The sequence below is a fragment of the Bos mutus genome, chromosome 21 (assembly GCF_027580195.1).
Source record: "Bos mutus isolate GX-2022 chromosome 21, NWIPB_WYAK_1.1, whole genome shotgun sequence".
Lineage (NCBI taxonomy): Eukaryota > Metazoa > Chordata > Mammalia > Artiodactyla > Bovidae > Bos > Bos mutus.
Window position 1 is genome coordinate 46,863,486 of NC_091637.1, and position 15,766 is coordinate 46,879,251.

The 15,766-nt window shown below is 35.1% G+C and overlaps 1 protein-coding gene across 4 annotated transcripts in view; it reads left to right on the forward strand.

Moving 5' to 3' along the window:
- Positions 1-13,332, forward strand: part of MIPOL1 (mirror-image polydactyly 1) — a 360,714-nt gene extending 347,382 nt beyond the window's left edge. For all 4 annotated transcript variants that reach the window (XM_070358754.1, XM_070358757.1, XM_070358756.1 and 1 more), the window contains 2 exons: positions 6,847-6,963; positions 8,519-13,332. In XM_070358754.1, the coding sequence (XP_070214855.1) occupies positions 6,847-6,963; positions 8,519-8,522 (121 nt within the window). In that variant the 3' untranslated portion in view covers positions 8,523-13,332. The remainder of the gene's footprint in view (positions 1-6,846; positions 6,964-8,518) is intronic.
- The last annotated feature ends 2,434 nt before the right edge of the window (positions 13,333-15,766 follow it).

Below are 15,766 nucleotides of genomic sequence, written 5' to 3' on the forward strand. Positions count from 1 at the left end.
GTTTCCTCAGTGTGTATGCCCAGCAGTGGGATTGCTGGATCATAAGGCAGTTCTATTTCCAGTTTTTTAAGGAATCTCCACACTGTTCTCCATAGTGGCTGTACTAGTTTGCATTCCCACCAACAGTGTAAGAGAGTTCCCTTTTCTCCACACCCTCTCCAGCATTTATTGCTTGTAGACTTTTGGATCGCAGCCATTCTGACTGGCGTGAAATGGTACCTCATAGTGGTTTTGATTTGCATTTCTCTGATAATGAGTGATGTTGAGCATCTTTTCATGTGTTTGTTAGCCATCTGTATGTCTTCTTTGAGAAATGTCTATTTAGTTCTTTGGCCCATTTTTTGATTGGGTCGTTTTATTTTCTGGAGTTGAGCTGTAGGAGTTGCTTGTATATTTTTGAGATTAGTTGTTTGTCAGTTGCTTCATTTGCTATTATTTTCTCCCACTCTGAAGGCTGCCTTTTCACCTTGCTAATAGTTTCCTTTGTTGTGCAGAAGCTTTTAAGGTTAATTAGGTCCCATTTGTTTATTTTTGCTTTTATTTCCGATATTCTGGGAGGTGGGTCATAGAGGATCCTGCTGTGATGTATGTCGGAGTGTTTTGCCTATGTTCTCCTCTAGGAGTTTTATAGTTTCTGGTCTTACGTTTAGATCTTTAATCCATTTTGAGTTTATTTTTGTGTATGGTGTTAGAAAGTGTTCTAGTTTCATTCTTTTACAAATGGTTGACCAGTTTTCCCAGCACCACTTGTTAAAGAGATTGTCTTTAATCGAGAAATTGTATTTTGGTTAGAAAGAACCTAAGACAGGCAATCAAATTCTCTTAATAAAAAAATGATTTGAAACTATGACAAAGCACCTCTACTAATTTTGAAATTCGTATGTGGAATTTTGCTGTAGCCAACAGCTGAAATCAAAGAACACTGCTTCTGTTGTGTTTGGTTATTCAATCAGGATAAGGTAAATATAAGCAGACTGTGTAACACAGTGTCCCCTGTAGTGAACTTAGAATTTAAAGCTTAAGGTGCATGGCTACAAGAGGACTAGGGTGGGGTGGGCAGTAGGAATTGTTGGGGTGAAGTTTCTATAAACTGATAATATCTAAACAGTCAGATTGCTGTTTAAAAAAATTGTCTCACCATGTATGACCTTTGTGATATTGTTGTCATGCATTTTACTTTTCCATAGGTATACAATAATAATTTAATTATTGTTTTTGCTTTGAATAATTAACTACTTTTAAAGTGACTCAAAAAGTAAGAACAACATTATTTTCTATTTACCCACGTATTTACATTTCTAGTACTCTTCTTGTAGATCCAAGTTTCCACCTGCTACCATTTTCTTCCTTCCTGAAGTATGTATCTTTTATACAACGCTGGGCTGTAAATAATGAATTCTTTCAGCTTTTGTATGTTTGAAAATGTCTCTGTCTTTTTTTAGCCTTCATTTTGTTGGGCGAAGAAAGTTTTTTTTCTGGTTATAGAATTCTAGGTTAACCTTTTGGGAAAATATTTTCAAGATGTTATTCCACCGTCTCTGGCTACTGTCATTTTAATTTTTGTTCTCTGCACATATGTCCTCTGGCTGCTTTAAGGATTTTACCTTCATTACTCGTTTTAGCCCACTTGATTGTGATGTGTTACAGATTTCTGCATGTTCCTGTGCATATTTGTTGAACTTCTTGGACTATAAGTTTATAATCTTCATCAATTTTTTTAAATTTTGGCTTTTTCCCCCAATACCATTTGTCCTCAAACTCTTTCCTCCCCCTCTAGAACTGCTACTTAATATATATTAGGCCACTTGAGGTTGTCCTACGGCTCATTCATTCTTCGTTCATTTTGCCAGTGGCAGAGGAGTGTTTCTTTTTCCTCTGGGTGTTTTATTTTGAATACTTTCTATTATTTTGTCTTTAAAGTTACCGACCTTTTCTTTTGGAGTATCTAATTTACTCTTCTTAATTCCATCTAGAGCCTTTTACATCACAAATATACTTCTCATCTCTAAAATTTTAAATTGGGGTCTTTTTAATGTCTTTCAAATCTCCTTAGTTTTTTCATGCTTCGAACTATTTTCTGGAATATTGTGCTTGTCTGTTAATTCTATTATCTATTCTATTTCCAAGTCTATTTCTATTGATTTCCTTATCATAAGTTGTTTTTTTTTAATTGAAGTAAAGTTGAAGTATATTTGATACTTTATAGTTGAAGCCTGATACAAGCCAGGCTTCAACAGTATGTGAACCATGAACTTCCAGATGTTCAAGCTGGATTTAGAAAAGGCGAGGAACCAGAGATCAAAATTGCCAACATCCATTGGATCATCAAAAAAGCAAGAGAGTTCCAGAAAAATATATATTTCTGTTTTATTGACTACGCCAAAGCCTTTGACTGTGTGGATCACAGCAAACTGTGGAAAATTCTGAAAGAGACGGGAATAGCAGACCAGCTTACCTACCTCCTGAGAAGTCTGTATGCAGGTCAAGAAGCAACAGTTAGAACTGGACATGGAACAATGGATTGGTTCCAAATCGGGAAAGGAGTACATCAAGGCTGTATATTGTCACCCTGCTTACTTAACTTACATGCAGAGTACATTATGTGAAATGCCAGGCTGGATGAAGCACAAGCTGGAATCAAGATTGGCAGAAGAAATATCAATAACTTCAGATATATAGATGACACCACCCTTATGGCAGAAAGTGAAGAAGAACAAAAGAGCCTCTTGATGAAAGTAAAAGAGCAAAGTGAAAAAATTGACTTAAAACTTAACATTCAGAAAACTAAGATCATGGCATCTGGTCCCATCACTTCATGGCAAATAGACAGGAAAACTTGAAACAGTGAGAGACTTTATTTTCTTGGGTTCCAGAATCACTGCAGATGGTAACTGTAGCCATGAAATTAAAGGATGCTTGCTCCTTGGAAGAAAATATATGACAAACCTAAACAGCATATTAAAAAGCAGAGATATTACTTTGCAAAAAAAGTTCGGTCTAGTCAAAGCTATGGTATTTCTAGTAGTCATGTATGGATGTGAGAGTTGAACCATAAATAAGGCTGAGAGCCAAAGAATTGATGTTTTTGAACTGTAGGGTTGGAGAAGACTCTTGAGAGTCCCTTGAACTGCAAGGAGATCCAACCAGTCCATCCTAAAGGAAGTCAGTCCTGAATATTCATTGGAAGGACTGATGCTGGAGCTGAAACTCCAATACTTTGGCCACCTGATGCAAAGAACTGACTCATTGGAAAAGACCCTGATGCTGGGAAAGATTGAAGACAGGAGGAGAAGGGGACAACAGAGGATGAGATGGTTGGATGGCATCACCGACACAATGGACATGGAGTTTGAGCAAACTCTGGAAGTTGGTGATGAACAGGGAAGCCTGGTGTGCTGCAGTCCATGGGGTCGCAAAGAGTCGGACACGACTGAGCAACTAAACTGAACTGAACTCTTAGTTGATTTACAATATTATATTAGTTTCAGGTGTACATCATAGTGGTTCAATATTTTATAGATTATATTCCATTTAAAGTTAACACAAAATAATAGCTATTTCCCTGTGCTGTACAATCATGAGTTGTATTTTTCTGCTTTGTATGCTTGATAACTTGTTTTAGACGCAAGTCATTGTAAATTTTATCTTGTTGGGTGTTAGATATTTTTGTTTTTCATTAAAAATTTTGAAGTGTGTTCAGGGATGCAGTTACATGATTTGGAAACAGTTTTGATCCTTGCTAGTAGGTTTTAAGCTTCAGTCAGTAGGACCAGAGAAACTTAAGTCTAGGGCTCATTCTCCCCCTCCGCTTAGGCCATCCCCTTCTGAATACCTGATGCCCTGTGCAGTGTGAGTTGACTCTGCTCTGACTAGTCACACCTATGTGTGAGTTTGGGTCGTCGTTCTGCCTGCACCTCTCTAAAGTTCTAACCTTAGCCTTGGTAGTTTACTTACGCAAGTCTGCTGGTCCATACTCAGAGGAAGACTCAAGGAATGCTCTGTAGCTCTTCTGAGCCCACTTGCTCTCACTCTCTTTCTGTACAGCAATTTTTGTTCCAGAATCTACCCTCTCTAGTACTCTGACTGCAAATTCTAACCACTTTGACCTCCCCCAAGTCTCAACTCTATGTTCTCAATTCAGGGAAGCTCCCAGACTCTGTTTTGGTCTTTCTTCTGCACTCTGCTCGGTAAACTCACCATGTGATGCGCTGGAATCATCTTTGGACTCCCTTTCTTCCCCTTCTCTCTGGGATCACTGTCCTGTTTGCCTGTTGTCCCAAGTACAAAGACTTTGATTCACGTATTTCCACCTGTTTTTGTTGTTGTTTTGCTTTTGGTGGGTCTTTTTGTTTTGTTTTGAGGTTTGGGGGATTTTTCTTTTGTTTTTTGTTTGGTTGGTTGGTTAGTTGGTCGTTTGGTCATTTGCTTTTTTTTTTTTTTAAGGTGGAGAGGGTAAACGTGGTCCCTGTTATTCCATCATGACCAGAAGTATACGTTCTCCTATAACTCTTTCTAAAATGTCATCCTCTTAATGTCTAGCTTCCCTCACCCCTGTTGAGAAATCAACCATCCAGTCTTAATGTTCTTCTGAAAGTAAAATGTCTGTTTTCTCTGATTGTTTTTTAGATCTTTTTCATTGTTGGGTTTGGCGGACAGGGTGTTTTATTTTGTTTGGTTTTTTTTTTTTTTTTTTTTATGGTCTTTGCTTGAGTTTGTAGACCTATTAAATCTCTGACTTCATATCTGTTGTCAATTTTAGGAAATCTTTGCTTAGTATATTTTTCTCCTTCCTTTTGTGACTCCAACTATATATATTTTTTCACTGTTCCCACATATCTCTTCTGTGTTTGCCTTTTTTTTTCATGTGCATTAGTTTTAAATTTTCAAAATTACCTGTCTTTTATTTCACTAATCTTGTTTCCTGCTGTTAAAGCCATCTATTCAATTCTTAATTTCAGATATTTTGTTTTTTAATTTACAGTCTTCCTCTTGGTGTTTTTGGTGCATTTCAATTCTCTGGTGAAATACTCATCTTTCTAAATATATTGTCTCCCCATTGCTTATAACTATAAGAAACTATAGTAACTTAGTTTCTATAAATTAGTAATTAAAAGTCCATACCTCTTAACTCCAATATCTGAATCACCCCTGAGTCCTTAATATCTGTTTCATTTCTAGGTGTCTAGATCCATGGTCCTCTCTTGGCATGCCTATTAATTGTTTATTTAATATAAGACATCCTGAGCCTGCCAGGTACTTTTGCTTTCCACTAGAGAGAGCTTCATATTTCCTCTATTGGAAAGATTGGGTAGACGTCCACCTTAATCCAGTCAAGTATGCTGAGTTGAAGCTGAGTTGCAGTTTGAATAAGGCTCAGTTTTCTCTGGTTTGCCCCTTTTCCTATGGGGTAGCTCACTAGGCTTTCAGTGCTGAAAGTAATATCTTCACTTGAGTCCTTTAGATATTCTTATATGAGCTTTTTTAATCTTCCACCTAGGAGAGCCCAGAATTTGCCAAATACTTTGAAGGGGAAACTAGGCATAAAGTTCCAATACTTTGGCCAATACTTGATGCAAAGAGCAAACTTATTAGAAAAGACGCTGATGCTGGGGCAGGAGGAGAAGGGGACGACAGAGGATGAGATGGTTGGATGGCATCACCAACTCAAGGGACATGAGTTTGAGCAAGCTCCAGCAGATAGGGAAGGAACGGGAAGGCTCTCATGCTGTTGTCCACGGGTTGCAGAGAGTCAGGCACAACTTAGCAACTAAACAACAAGGCGTGTGTCTCAGGCCCCTTTGGTTTTCTAGGGCTCTCACTCCAACCCTGAGAGGTTTCCCAAAGTTCTGCGGTTTCTTGTCTCTAACAGCAGCCTTCTGCCAGGACAAACCCAGCGCCAGCAAATGCTTCCAGGGGAAGAGCAGCTGCAGACCATTAGCTTGCCTCTCAGCTCTCGCCTTTGGAGTCTTCATTCCTCTAGCTGTCTTTGTTTCAGCCCTTCTCTGATACTTTTAAACAAATATGTTTTGTATTTCATCCAGCTTTACTAGTTGTTCTTGCAAAGCATTGATCTGCCACAAATGACTCTGTTCTGTCTGGAAGCAGAATTCCAGTGCGTTTTTAATTTTTGTTATTATATTTTTCATTTCAGGAAATTATATTTTGTTCATCCCCAAATCTGTTTGATCATTCTTGTGGTCTCTTGTTTCTCTATCATATTTTCAACCCCTTTTTAATTTTCTTGTACATTTTAAACATGCTTATTCTATACTTAGGGCTTCCCTGGTGGGTCAGTGGTAAAGAATCCACCTGCCAATGGAGGAGACATGGGTTCAATCCCTGGGTTGGGAGGATCCCCTGAAGAAGGAAATGGCAACGCACTCCAGGATTCTTGCCTGGAGAACTGCAGGGACAAAGCAGCCTGGACGGCTGCAGTCCATGTGATCACAAAAGGCTCAGACACAACTTAGCAACTAAACAAGAACAACAATTCTATACTTTTGACTATTTTACAATCTCAAATATTTATTGCTCCAATTTTAATATTATTTCTGCTAGCTACATTTAACTTGCCTCTTTTGATGTTTACTGATTCGTGAATATGAGCTTATATGTCTTAGAATTAGTTCCTATGGGAGTTTTCACGCCTTAATTGAAGGTAGATTCCTTCATAGAGGCTTTGCATTTGCTTCTGCCTGGGAATAAGTACAGGCCTTAGCATACTTTAAGAGCTTAATTTGAATTTTATTGGGCTGCTTAAATAATTTGGGATGAAAATTCATATGAAGCCTAGCTTGTGTTTATAAAATTCATAAGGGATTTTTTTTTTCTATCTTCTATTCATAGTCTGAGTTTAAGATTTCTCTTCGTGTGTGGGCCCTGGACTTTGTCCCCTGCTCCATTAGGAGGCCATGGAAAACCAGAGCTCAACCTCACCTCGATCATAAGTCAAATGCTCTCAAGGTAAAAACCTTGCCCTTCATGCTTCACATACCATTAAGGGTTCCCAGTTGTACTTAGATTTACTCTCTGTATTCCTTACCTACTTGCCAATGTAATGATGCATTTAAGAAGATGTTTCTCATTTTCTGTACAACATTTTTAGTTGTTCAGTATGGGAGGTTCCAGGTCCTTCGTAGTAGGAAACAGTAGCCAGGGCTGAATGTTATTAAATTTACACACACACACACGCACACACACACAGGTATAATTATATTGCTAATAAAATGTTCTGAATTTAGTATCACTTGTATACATGATTAAAATGAGTAGGTAATAAATTTACCTTCCAAGATCCATAATTGCAGCTCTTTGTCCCCACCAGTAACTACAAGCAGTTTTTCATTAAAGAAAAGAAAATGATTGAATAATCCAAATTAGCCTGGGCAAGAAAACTAACAGCTGCCTAAAATGAAACGTTTGAGTTATGAGCCATGTGCCACTTTGGTTTATCTGCAGCCAAAAGGTTCAGAATCCTTATTCAATTAACCATGTTGCTTGGGAGGGCTTGGTTGCCCTGAATAAGAGCTGCCTGGTGATGAGTAAGAGGTATCCGTGACACACAAGTTCAGACCTTGCAACTCTGTTTTTGTTGTTTGAACTTTCTTCTCTATTGTAGCTAGGGATCCGGCATGGAATTTAAACACTTGTGTGGTAACCCCATTCCTTCAGCCATTGTGTTGTTAAGCTCTAGCTAACGAACTTTTAACACTGGTTCCATGTAAGGTAAGACTTAGAAAACAGCAGCAGTCAACATTTCTGGCATTATAAATAAAACCATAGGCTATGTGTTTAGGAAAGTAAGATGCTACTGCCTGTCTATTCCAACTGAACCACGCCCAAAAGTAGCCTTTATGATATATATGAAAAAATAAAAATAAACCAAGGTAGCACCTAAGGAAGCTTAAATTAAGAAGTGGCTTTTATTTAAAAGAAAAAAAATGGAAGTTTCAAAATGTATGCCTATTTTAAAACTTAGGAACTTTGCATAAAATTGAGAAACCAAAATTACATAATATTTGCAAAGGTAAGAGCTGCCAAATGCAGCAGTCAAATAGACTTTGTCTTGTGTGGACTTTTCTTCCATGCCAACAGTTTTTGTTGCTTAGGGAGATCCTCCTGAAACAAAGAATGTTTCTCAAACTATATAGATTATGTACACATTGGCTTCTTAAAGACAGGTTTGATTTTAAATCTCTAAGCTTCATTTTGCTTCTAAACATACTTTTTTTGAAACAAAAGCCAGGTGACTGAATTTTTTTTCCAACTTAAAAACAAGTTCTGAAGATAATTCTGGAGGAGAAAATTCAAATATAGTTTGAACAGCGATATAATAATTTTACATAAAATGTCTCAGTGTTATTGCTTTGAAGAATCACTCTGCTTGAATGTGTATGCACACTAATTAGTAATGTCTTACATCATAGTCTTCCCACTTTACAAAATTAGATTTGCTTTTTGCATCTTATCTTCTTAAGTTGTGGTCACACTACAAAGAGTAATTCTTGCTTTTATTTAGATGACAGACGAACGTGAATATGTAATGTTGTTTGTGAAATAGAAGTGAAGACAATCTTTTGAAATCAGAAGCTTCCTTTCAATGAAGACCTCAAGCATATCATATAATTACTTATTTCTCCTTTTATAAAAATTGTAACAACTTTTTCAAGAATTATAGCTACCCTGTGTACTGTAAGTCTAAATATTACAGATATTATTGTCTTTAAGTTGCAATAAGACAAACAGTGGTTTTATCATTTCTAGAAGCAATGAAGTGAGCATGTGTGTGCTTTTTATTTTTTTAGGTTTTAGGAAAGTTTTCTGGACCCATTTTTGGATTTTCTAAAAGAACTAAGGGCCCAAATCATACTTTAAAGTTTTGATATGTTATTTTGTTTTTCTTTGGATAGCAAGAAAATTAATGAAAGTGACTCATTCATACTAATACCTTAGACCCTGTGCTCCTCTCCATTCTAGTTCCTACTCTGTACTGTTATTATTTAATTCATTTGCCATTTTTAGTCCTCTGCTCAGTCAAAGTCACCTTCACAAGTTTAACCTAATTTATCTTTCAAGAACACTTTTATACCACCTCCTAACATGAAGCTTTCCCTAATTCCCTGCTTCTACCCCACCACCAAGTAGAAGTCAGTCTCTTTTCTGTATAATTTATAGGTCTTCCTTCATCTCTATTAGGGCAGTTAATAAGTTTCATCTTGTTTCATTATCCCTGTACTATCTCCCATTAGCATATAGCTTCTGGAAGTCAAAAATTCAGTCTTGTATTTCTTTGCACAGGTAAATACTTAATCATTTTTGTTAATAATGAAGCCTAAATTTTCAAACTATATTTTTGTTTTTATAAACATCTATGTAATCTGTCTTTCTAAAAAATACATGCAATGGAAGATTAAGATTTGAGCACCTTTTTAAAAAATAGTGCTGATAAAATATACTGTTATGTCAAATTATCTAACACCTAGCCCATTACCAGGTGAGACATTGGGTTTACCTGAAGATTTTAACTTTTAATCATAATCGATTTAAAGTGAAGAGTTTTGGGGGTGGAGGGGTATTTGCTTGTTTTATTTGGTTAGATTTGTTTTTTAATCAGAATTTCTTGCATTATTGTTCAATTTTGGTCCCATACAATCCAACATTTGAAATTTCACTCCATGATAAAGTGAAGATGAGGTTTTGTTGTCTTGCGATGTTTACACAAAATTTCCAGACCACAAGAGAGGTCATTTAAATCTTTTTGAACAACAGTAATAACTAAGTTGTTTTCTGGAACCAAGTATGTTAGAATGCAAAAAGAAGAAGGCAAGCAGTGTATAAACCAGGGCATTCTCAGATGCTTTCTGATATTGCTTCAAGCTACTTTAAATAATGATTTCAAATTCAATAATTCCTTATTTCCTAAAAGTAACTGAAGTCTTCTGAATTCCAATTATTTTGTTAAGTTTTCCTGATGTTTTATTTTCTGGTGCTTTATTATTCTTTCAATACCTAAGCCCTATTCTAAGATATAGTTTTGAGAGCAAAACTAAATTGTGTGTGAACATTACCCACAAGCTAGAGCTTCAAAAATTTATATTTAGTTACTAATTTTATCTCTAGTCTCCACCAATTTTCATCATGAACCTTGTTGAGTGAAGATCCTAAAGCTTAAAAAATACCTACCTTTCTTCAATAAATAAGTTAATTATATCAAAGGCTTTTTGAAATGCTTAAGCATAGAATATTCACTGCATACTACTTGTATGACCATGACATTAACACACTGAAAACCTTTGAGTTCCCTAAAGAAGACTTTCATAAATCTTTGCTAGCTGTGTCTAATCAAATTACATTTTTCAAGACAGTATGCCCTTCTCTGAAATTGTTTCTTGTATATACCTCACACACAAAGTTAACTGTCTTGGTTATAATTGGCTGTCAGCAGAGAGGCTCACTTTTGATAACATTATTTTGTTCATAATTTTCTAGGAAATACAGCTTCTTTCCTCACCAAGGAATAGTAAACCCAAACTACCAACATTGTCTACCATGTTGAAAAAGTAAAAATTTATAGTGCTCAAATGCTGGTACATAGCCAAATGAATCATCTTTGTCTTAAAGTAGCAAAAAGGGTAAGACACCACTTATGTTAAGACTTAATTTTCATGAAACTCATCAGACAAGAAGTGAAAATGCTATAGAATCTTGGCTTTTGTCTTGAGCATCTGAAGTCCTCTTAGTAATTTTTTACTTAGATTTATATCTTTAATCCTAGGATCTCTCATCTCTTTGAAACCAGTTAATTAAAACAGATAATCACCTTATAGAACTTTCACATTAGAAATGAGAAAAAAGGAATTGAATAAGTTTCATAATGTGACACAGGCAGGCATTTTCAGAGCTAGATGTGCAACTGTGTGTCTATTCCTAAACTTCTGCTTCCCTGTTGCTGTTAAGAGCTGAAGCTTGTGCCATCATGGTTAATGTTTTGACAGATTTTATCATAAACCTTGCTGTTGTACATTTGCCTTGAGCCAAAATTAACATGTTGTAAGCTCAGAAACAGTTTTTGCTGTTAGTGACCAAAAGAGGAAATCAATTATGCTCTTTTGAAGGATAGGAGTAGAGAGTTTAACTCTTTAAAAGTTACTTGAAATTTGAGAAACGTTCTCATTTTTTATTCTACGACCTCTCAGTTGCCAATAAAACATGCATAAACACTTTTGTGATTCTCACAAAGGAGAATATACCAAAGAAAATATTACACAGCTTTAATGTGCTCACTAAATTTCATCACCAAAATACTATCCCTAATTTTTTTTAATGAAAAGGTCCTTTGCTTTATTGTATAGAGTCAAAAATTTAAACCCTCAACATGTGATTGATTCAAAAATGATGAAGTAGCTACTTTGTTTTCAAATAATTTGTCAGAATGCAGTTCAGTTAGAACCTATCTATGGTGTCTATCATCTATTCTATAACTACTTGGAGTGTTTTATTAAACATACTCCCATCATTGCTATTCCTAACTCCTGCAGATCTAGAATTTTTTCCCTCTAAAACATCTTCAATGACCATGACCATTAATGTTTACTCATAAACTCATTTGTACACAGGCTAAATCATAGCATATCAGTGAAGAAAAAAAAGAGTTGTAACCCAGTCTTTACCCTAGAATAAATCAAATCAACAAATATTTATTGAATGTCTACTATGTGCAAATAGCCCTGACTGGTCAGCTTTTAAAAGCCATCCAACTTCTCACATTGACAAATCAAAGCATTATTATTTTTAAGTATCGCAGAGGCTGCTTCCATGTCCTTTAGGTGACAAAACTTCTGAGGATCCTGCAATTACTTAGGATGAAGACAGGAGGGGAAGAGGAAGCTAATTGACAGACTGAGAAGAGAAGAAAGGATAACCTAAAATACCACCAACAGATTGCATCATGTATGTATGTGTGTTTATGAGTTTATGTGTATGAGCATGTATTATGTATATGTGTATATACACATATACACACAAAGAGAAGAATGAATTTGAGAAAAATAGACTTTGTTAAGGTGACATAAAAATTTATATTTGAGAGAGTTCAGGATGGGGAGCACGGGTATACCTGTGGCGGATTCATTTTGATGTTTGGCAAAACGAATACAATGTTGTAAAGTTTAAAAATAAAATAAAATTAAAAAAAGAAAAAAGAAAAATAAGCTTAATAATAGTTTGGCCAGTGTTAAGTTCTATGATAGGACAAAACCAAATAAATCATAACAGAAAGATTACTCAACTTGGCCCCCCAGGTTCTAACACCTAGATTTCCCTAAAGTCTATTAGGAGATGACTTCATCAGTCAATAGATTTGTAATAGAAGAAGTGACTTCTAAAATGTTACTATAAAAAATTACTGTAGAGGCCTAAATATAAAGTTAATTTTATCATAAATAAGAGAAGCTACTTAAAAGCTCACTTCAAAGAGCTTTTTTATCAGAAACTAAATAAATCTACCAGTTATGAGATAAATCTTGTATACTTTATACTATGTTATATATTATAGTCTTTTATGCTATATATTATATTTTATGCTACAATGATCTATGCATTTCATTTTACTAATCTGTAAAAGATAAAATAATCCACTATCTACCCCCACCAAATAACTAAATGTGAAGTATAAAAAGGAGACTATTAGTAAAAGGTTCCAGTTTTATCAAGTAGAATTAATCCTGGCTACTTTGCATATAAGGTACATATTAATATATATATATATATGTTGGTGACTGATGATATTGTCATTGACATTCTCATGGGAGATGTCTAATGTCAATTTAAAAATATTTGTTTAGGAGAACTAGTTTTCTGTTAATTTTGCTTCCTATTGGTAGACTAAGTTTAGTTTCTCATGAAAATCAAAGCAGATTCTTTTAAGCAGCAGCTTTTATTTTTCCTAAAATGTCTGAAATTAATATCTCAATTTTTCTATGGGGGAAAAAAATTGGTATTCCTCTATTATTCAAAGTTTATGCCTCTGTTATGAAATTGTTGATCATTCAGATGACTTTGAGGCAAAAGTTTCTTTTCATATCTTTTTAATAATTTGATAGATTTTCTCTGGTTGTAGTTTATTTTCAAAGAATACCCTAATTGCTCTGTAGTAAATTTTGGATTTCTTCTCAGTTTGTGTATAACTTTTCTCTTCTTCATAAAAGCATGCTATTGGCCTCTGTGTATACAGCGGGCACTTGCAGTGTGTGACTACATTGGTTTGGTTTCTTTAATTCATTTTCTTGGTATATGATAAGAAAATGTATCTGGATACATTTTAAATAAAGTTTTACTTGGACGACACAGACACAATGCTGAAGTTCCTGGAGAAATATTCTCTTTAGAGTTGTTGCTGGTTTTCATTTCATCCTCTCCCTCCTTTGACCAGAATTCCTAAAACTGAGACCCTCTCACCTAGGACCTAGCCTGGATTCACCTGCCCCCTTGTGGTATTCCTTTCTGAATATTCCTTTCTGAATTTAATTGATTTCTGAAATTTGGATTTGGTATTACTTAGCCTGAGAAGATAAACCTCTTTACTCTTGTCCAACACTCTAAGACCAGAAAACTTTTCTTCTGTTAGTCACTGGCTAACATACAAAGATTAAAGAAGTTTATTTTTTAAATTTAATTTAGAGCACAAGAAGGAAATTGAGCACTATAAAGAAACTATGATCAGAGATGATGATAAGAACTTTGTCTGGAATCTATATTAGTGACCTGCAGATTGATAAACTAAAGAGATGTTTCCAAGGTTCTCATAAAGCAACTTAAAATGAAATTTTTTCTATGTGAATGTCTCCTTTTTTGATTAATGTTAGAGGAAAATGTTACTCCATTTTACTTAAATTTTCTATAGATTTCCTAAACCTCTCATCAAGGATGAATTCATAAATATAAAAAATAAATGTATACAATATGATATTTGACACGTCTCTCTCTGAAAAATGGAATTTTTTTACATGCCATAGAACTAATTTTTACATCCTCAATTGAAGTCAGTATTGAAATCACATGGGAAAGGGATGATATATCAATGAGGGAATTATCTAGACACAAATTGAGAGATATTTTCAAGAATGATAAGAATTAGGCATCTAGTCAATAAAGAATAATGTGCAGATGAAAGAAAATGGGAGATGAAAGAAAAGCACTATTTACAAAAATAGTTTGTCTTTCTTGGAAGAAATAGATTGCTAAATTATTGTCAATAAGACCCCAATTAATGTTTGAAAAACCTCTTTCTGTCTGCTAAGTATAAATATTTCTAGCAGAAAGAGTTGTTTGTTTCTTTGCTGTTCCACCTCTTCCCCAGCTCTTCACCAAAGGCTGGGTTGATTGAATGATAGTGGTCCTCCGTGGCGTTTTAAACACTATGTCACCTAACTGGAGATCTAGAAGAAGAAAAAGTATGCAGGCTTTAACAAAGCTGTAGTCCAACTTCCAACTATCTAGGATCCGCCGCTCCTTTGCAGCTTCTCTTACATTTATGACAGCTGACCTACTAACAGGTTCCCAGAAATCCAGGTTCAAATTTTGGCAGGCTTACCTCACCTCTTTGTCCTTCCAAAGTACATAAATGCTAAACTGTGTTCACAGTGAGGAAGGAAGAGTCATTCCAATGAGACTTTTAAAATCAAGACCCTTTCTGCTCCCTACCAAGTTACTGCCATTCTCTCCAAAGGAATAGAATTTTCTCAGTGTGCCCTTGGCGTAATTTCTTCAGCCTGGATTAAACACAGGTGACTGAGAGTCTACCTTATCTCCACAGGGCATTAGTCACTCTATAAAAGTTAAATTTATTATGAAATGCTTTGTTTGTGTTAACATATATCTTCTCTGGGAAGTTGGAAACAAAGGCACGTCCTTTAAGACTCCGTATGGGGAAAACATATCCTCCTGTGGAATTTAACCTTAATTTGAACCAAGATCTGTGAAAGAAAAGCACTTTAGTGCATTGTTCCCTTTGCTCCACCCCTCTATTCCCTTATCTAAATGGGGTTACTGTTGCTCTGCGTTTTTTAACTCTTCACATTCCAAACCTTGCTTTCCTGAACTTAATCTTAGAAGTATATCCAAATAATTGTGACAAACAATTATGCCTTTTTAGGTATGAGTGGTTTTATGTAATATATTAATTCTGATATTTAAAATTAAATATGTTAAATATATAGCCAGTTATGCTTGCATGTCTTATTGTTCATTATGTTGTTTTAACAAATGGTACATTGTAAAGGATATTTTATTTCCTGAAAATCTTCTCTAAGGTTCACTTGTTAGGAAGCATTGTCATGTATGCATTGTTCATACTTTATTCGAAGTAAAGAATAATTAGAAGAAAAGTGTACATTAGGAATGATGAGAAGATGTATTTGAAAGAACTAATTTCGACCTCTCTTTTCCTTCAGTCTGTTTGCATAGTCTGGTATTGCTTTCAATGTATTTAAATCCATAGATGCACCAATGCTTTTTAAAAGTAAAAGCAAAGCTTCCATAGCTGCTATCCACCCTCATGCAGATGAGTTTATAAGCAGCAAAGGGAGTATCTTTTAAATATTAAGTTTTCATTTTAAAAAATTCTGCTTATATGAATACATAAATTTTCTTTGATAGTATCTACCAACAAACTTGTAATTATTCAAATAACTTTTCTTCTTTTTTTTTTATCCTTTGGCCATGCCACACTGCATATGGGAGCATAATTCCCCGACCAGAAATCAAACCT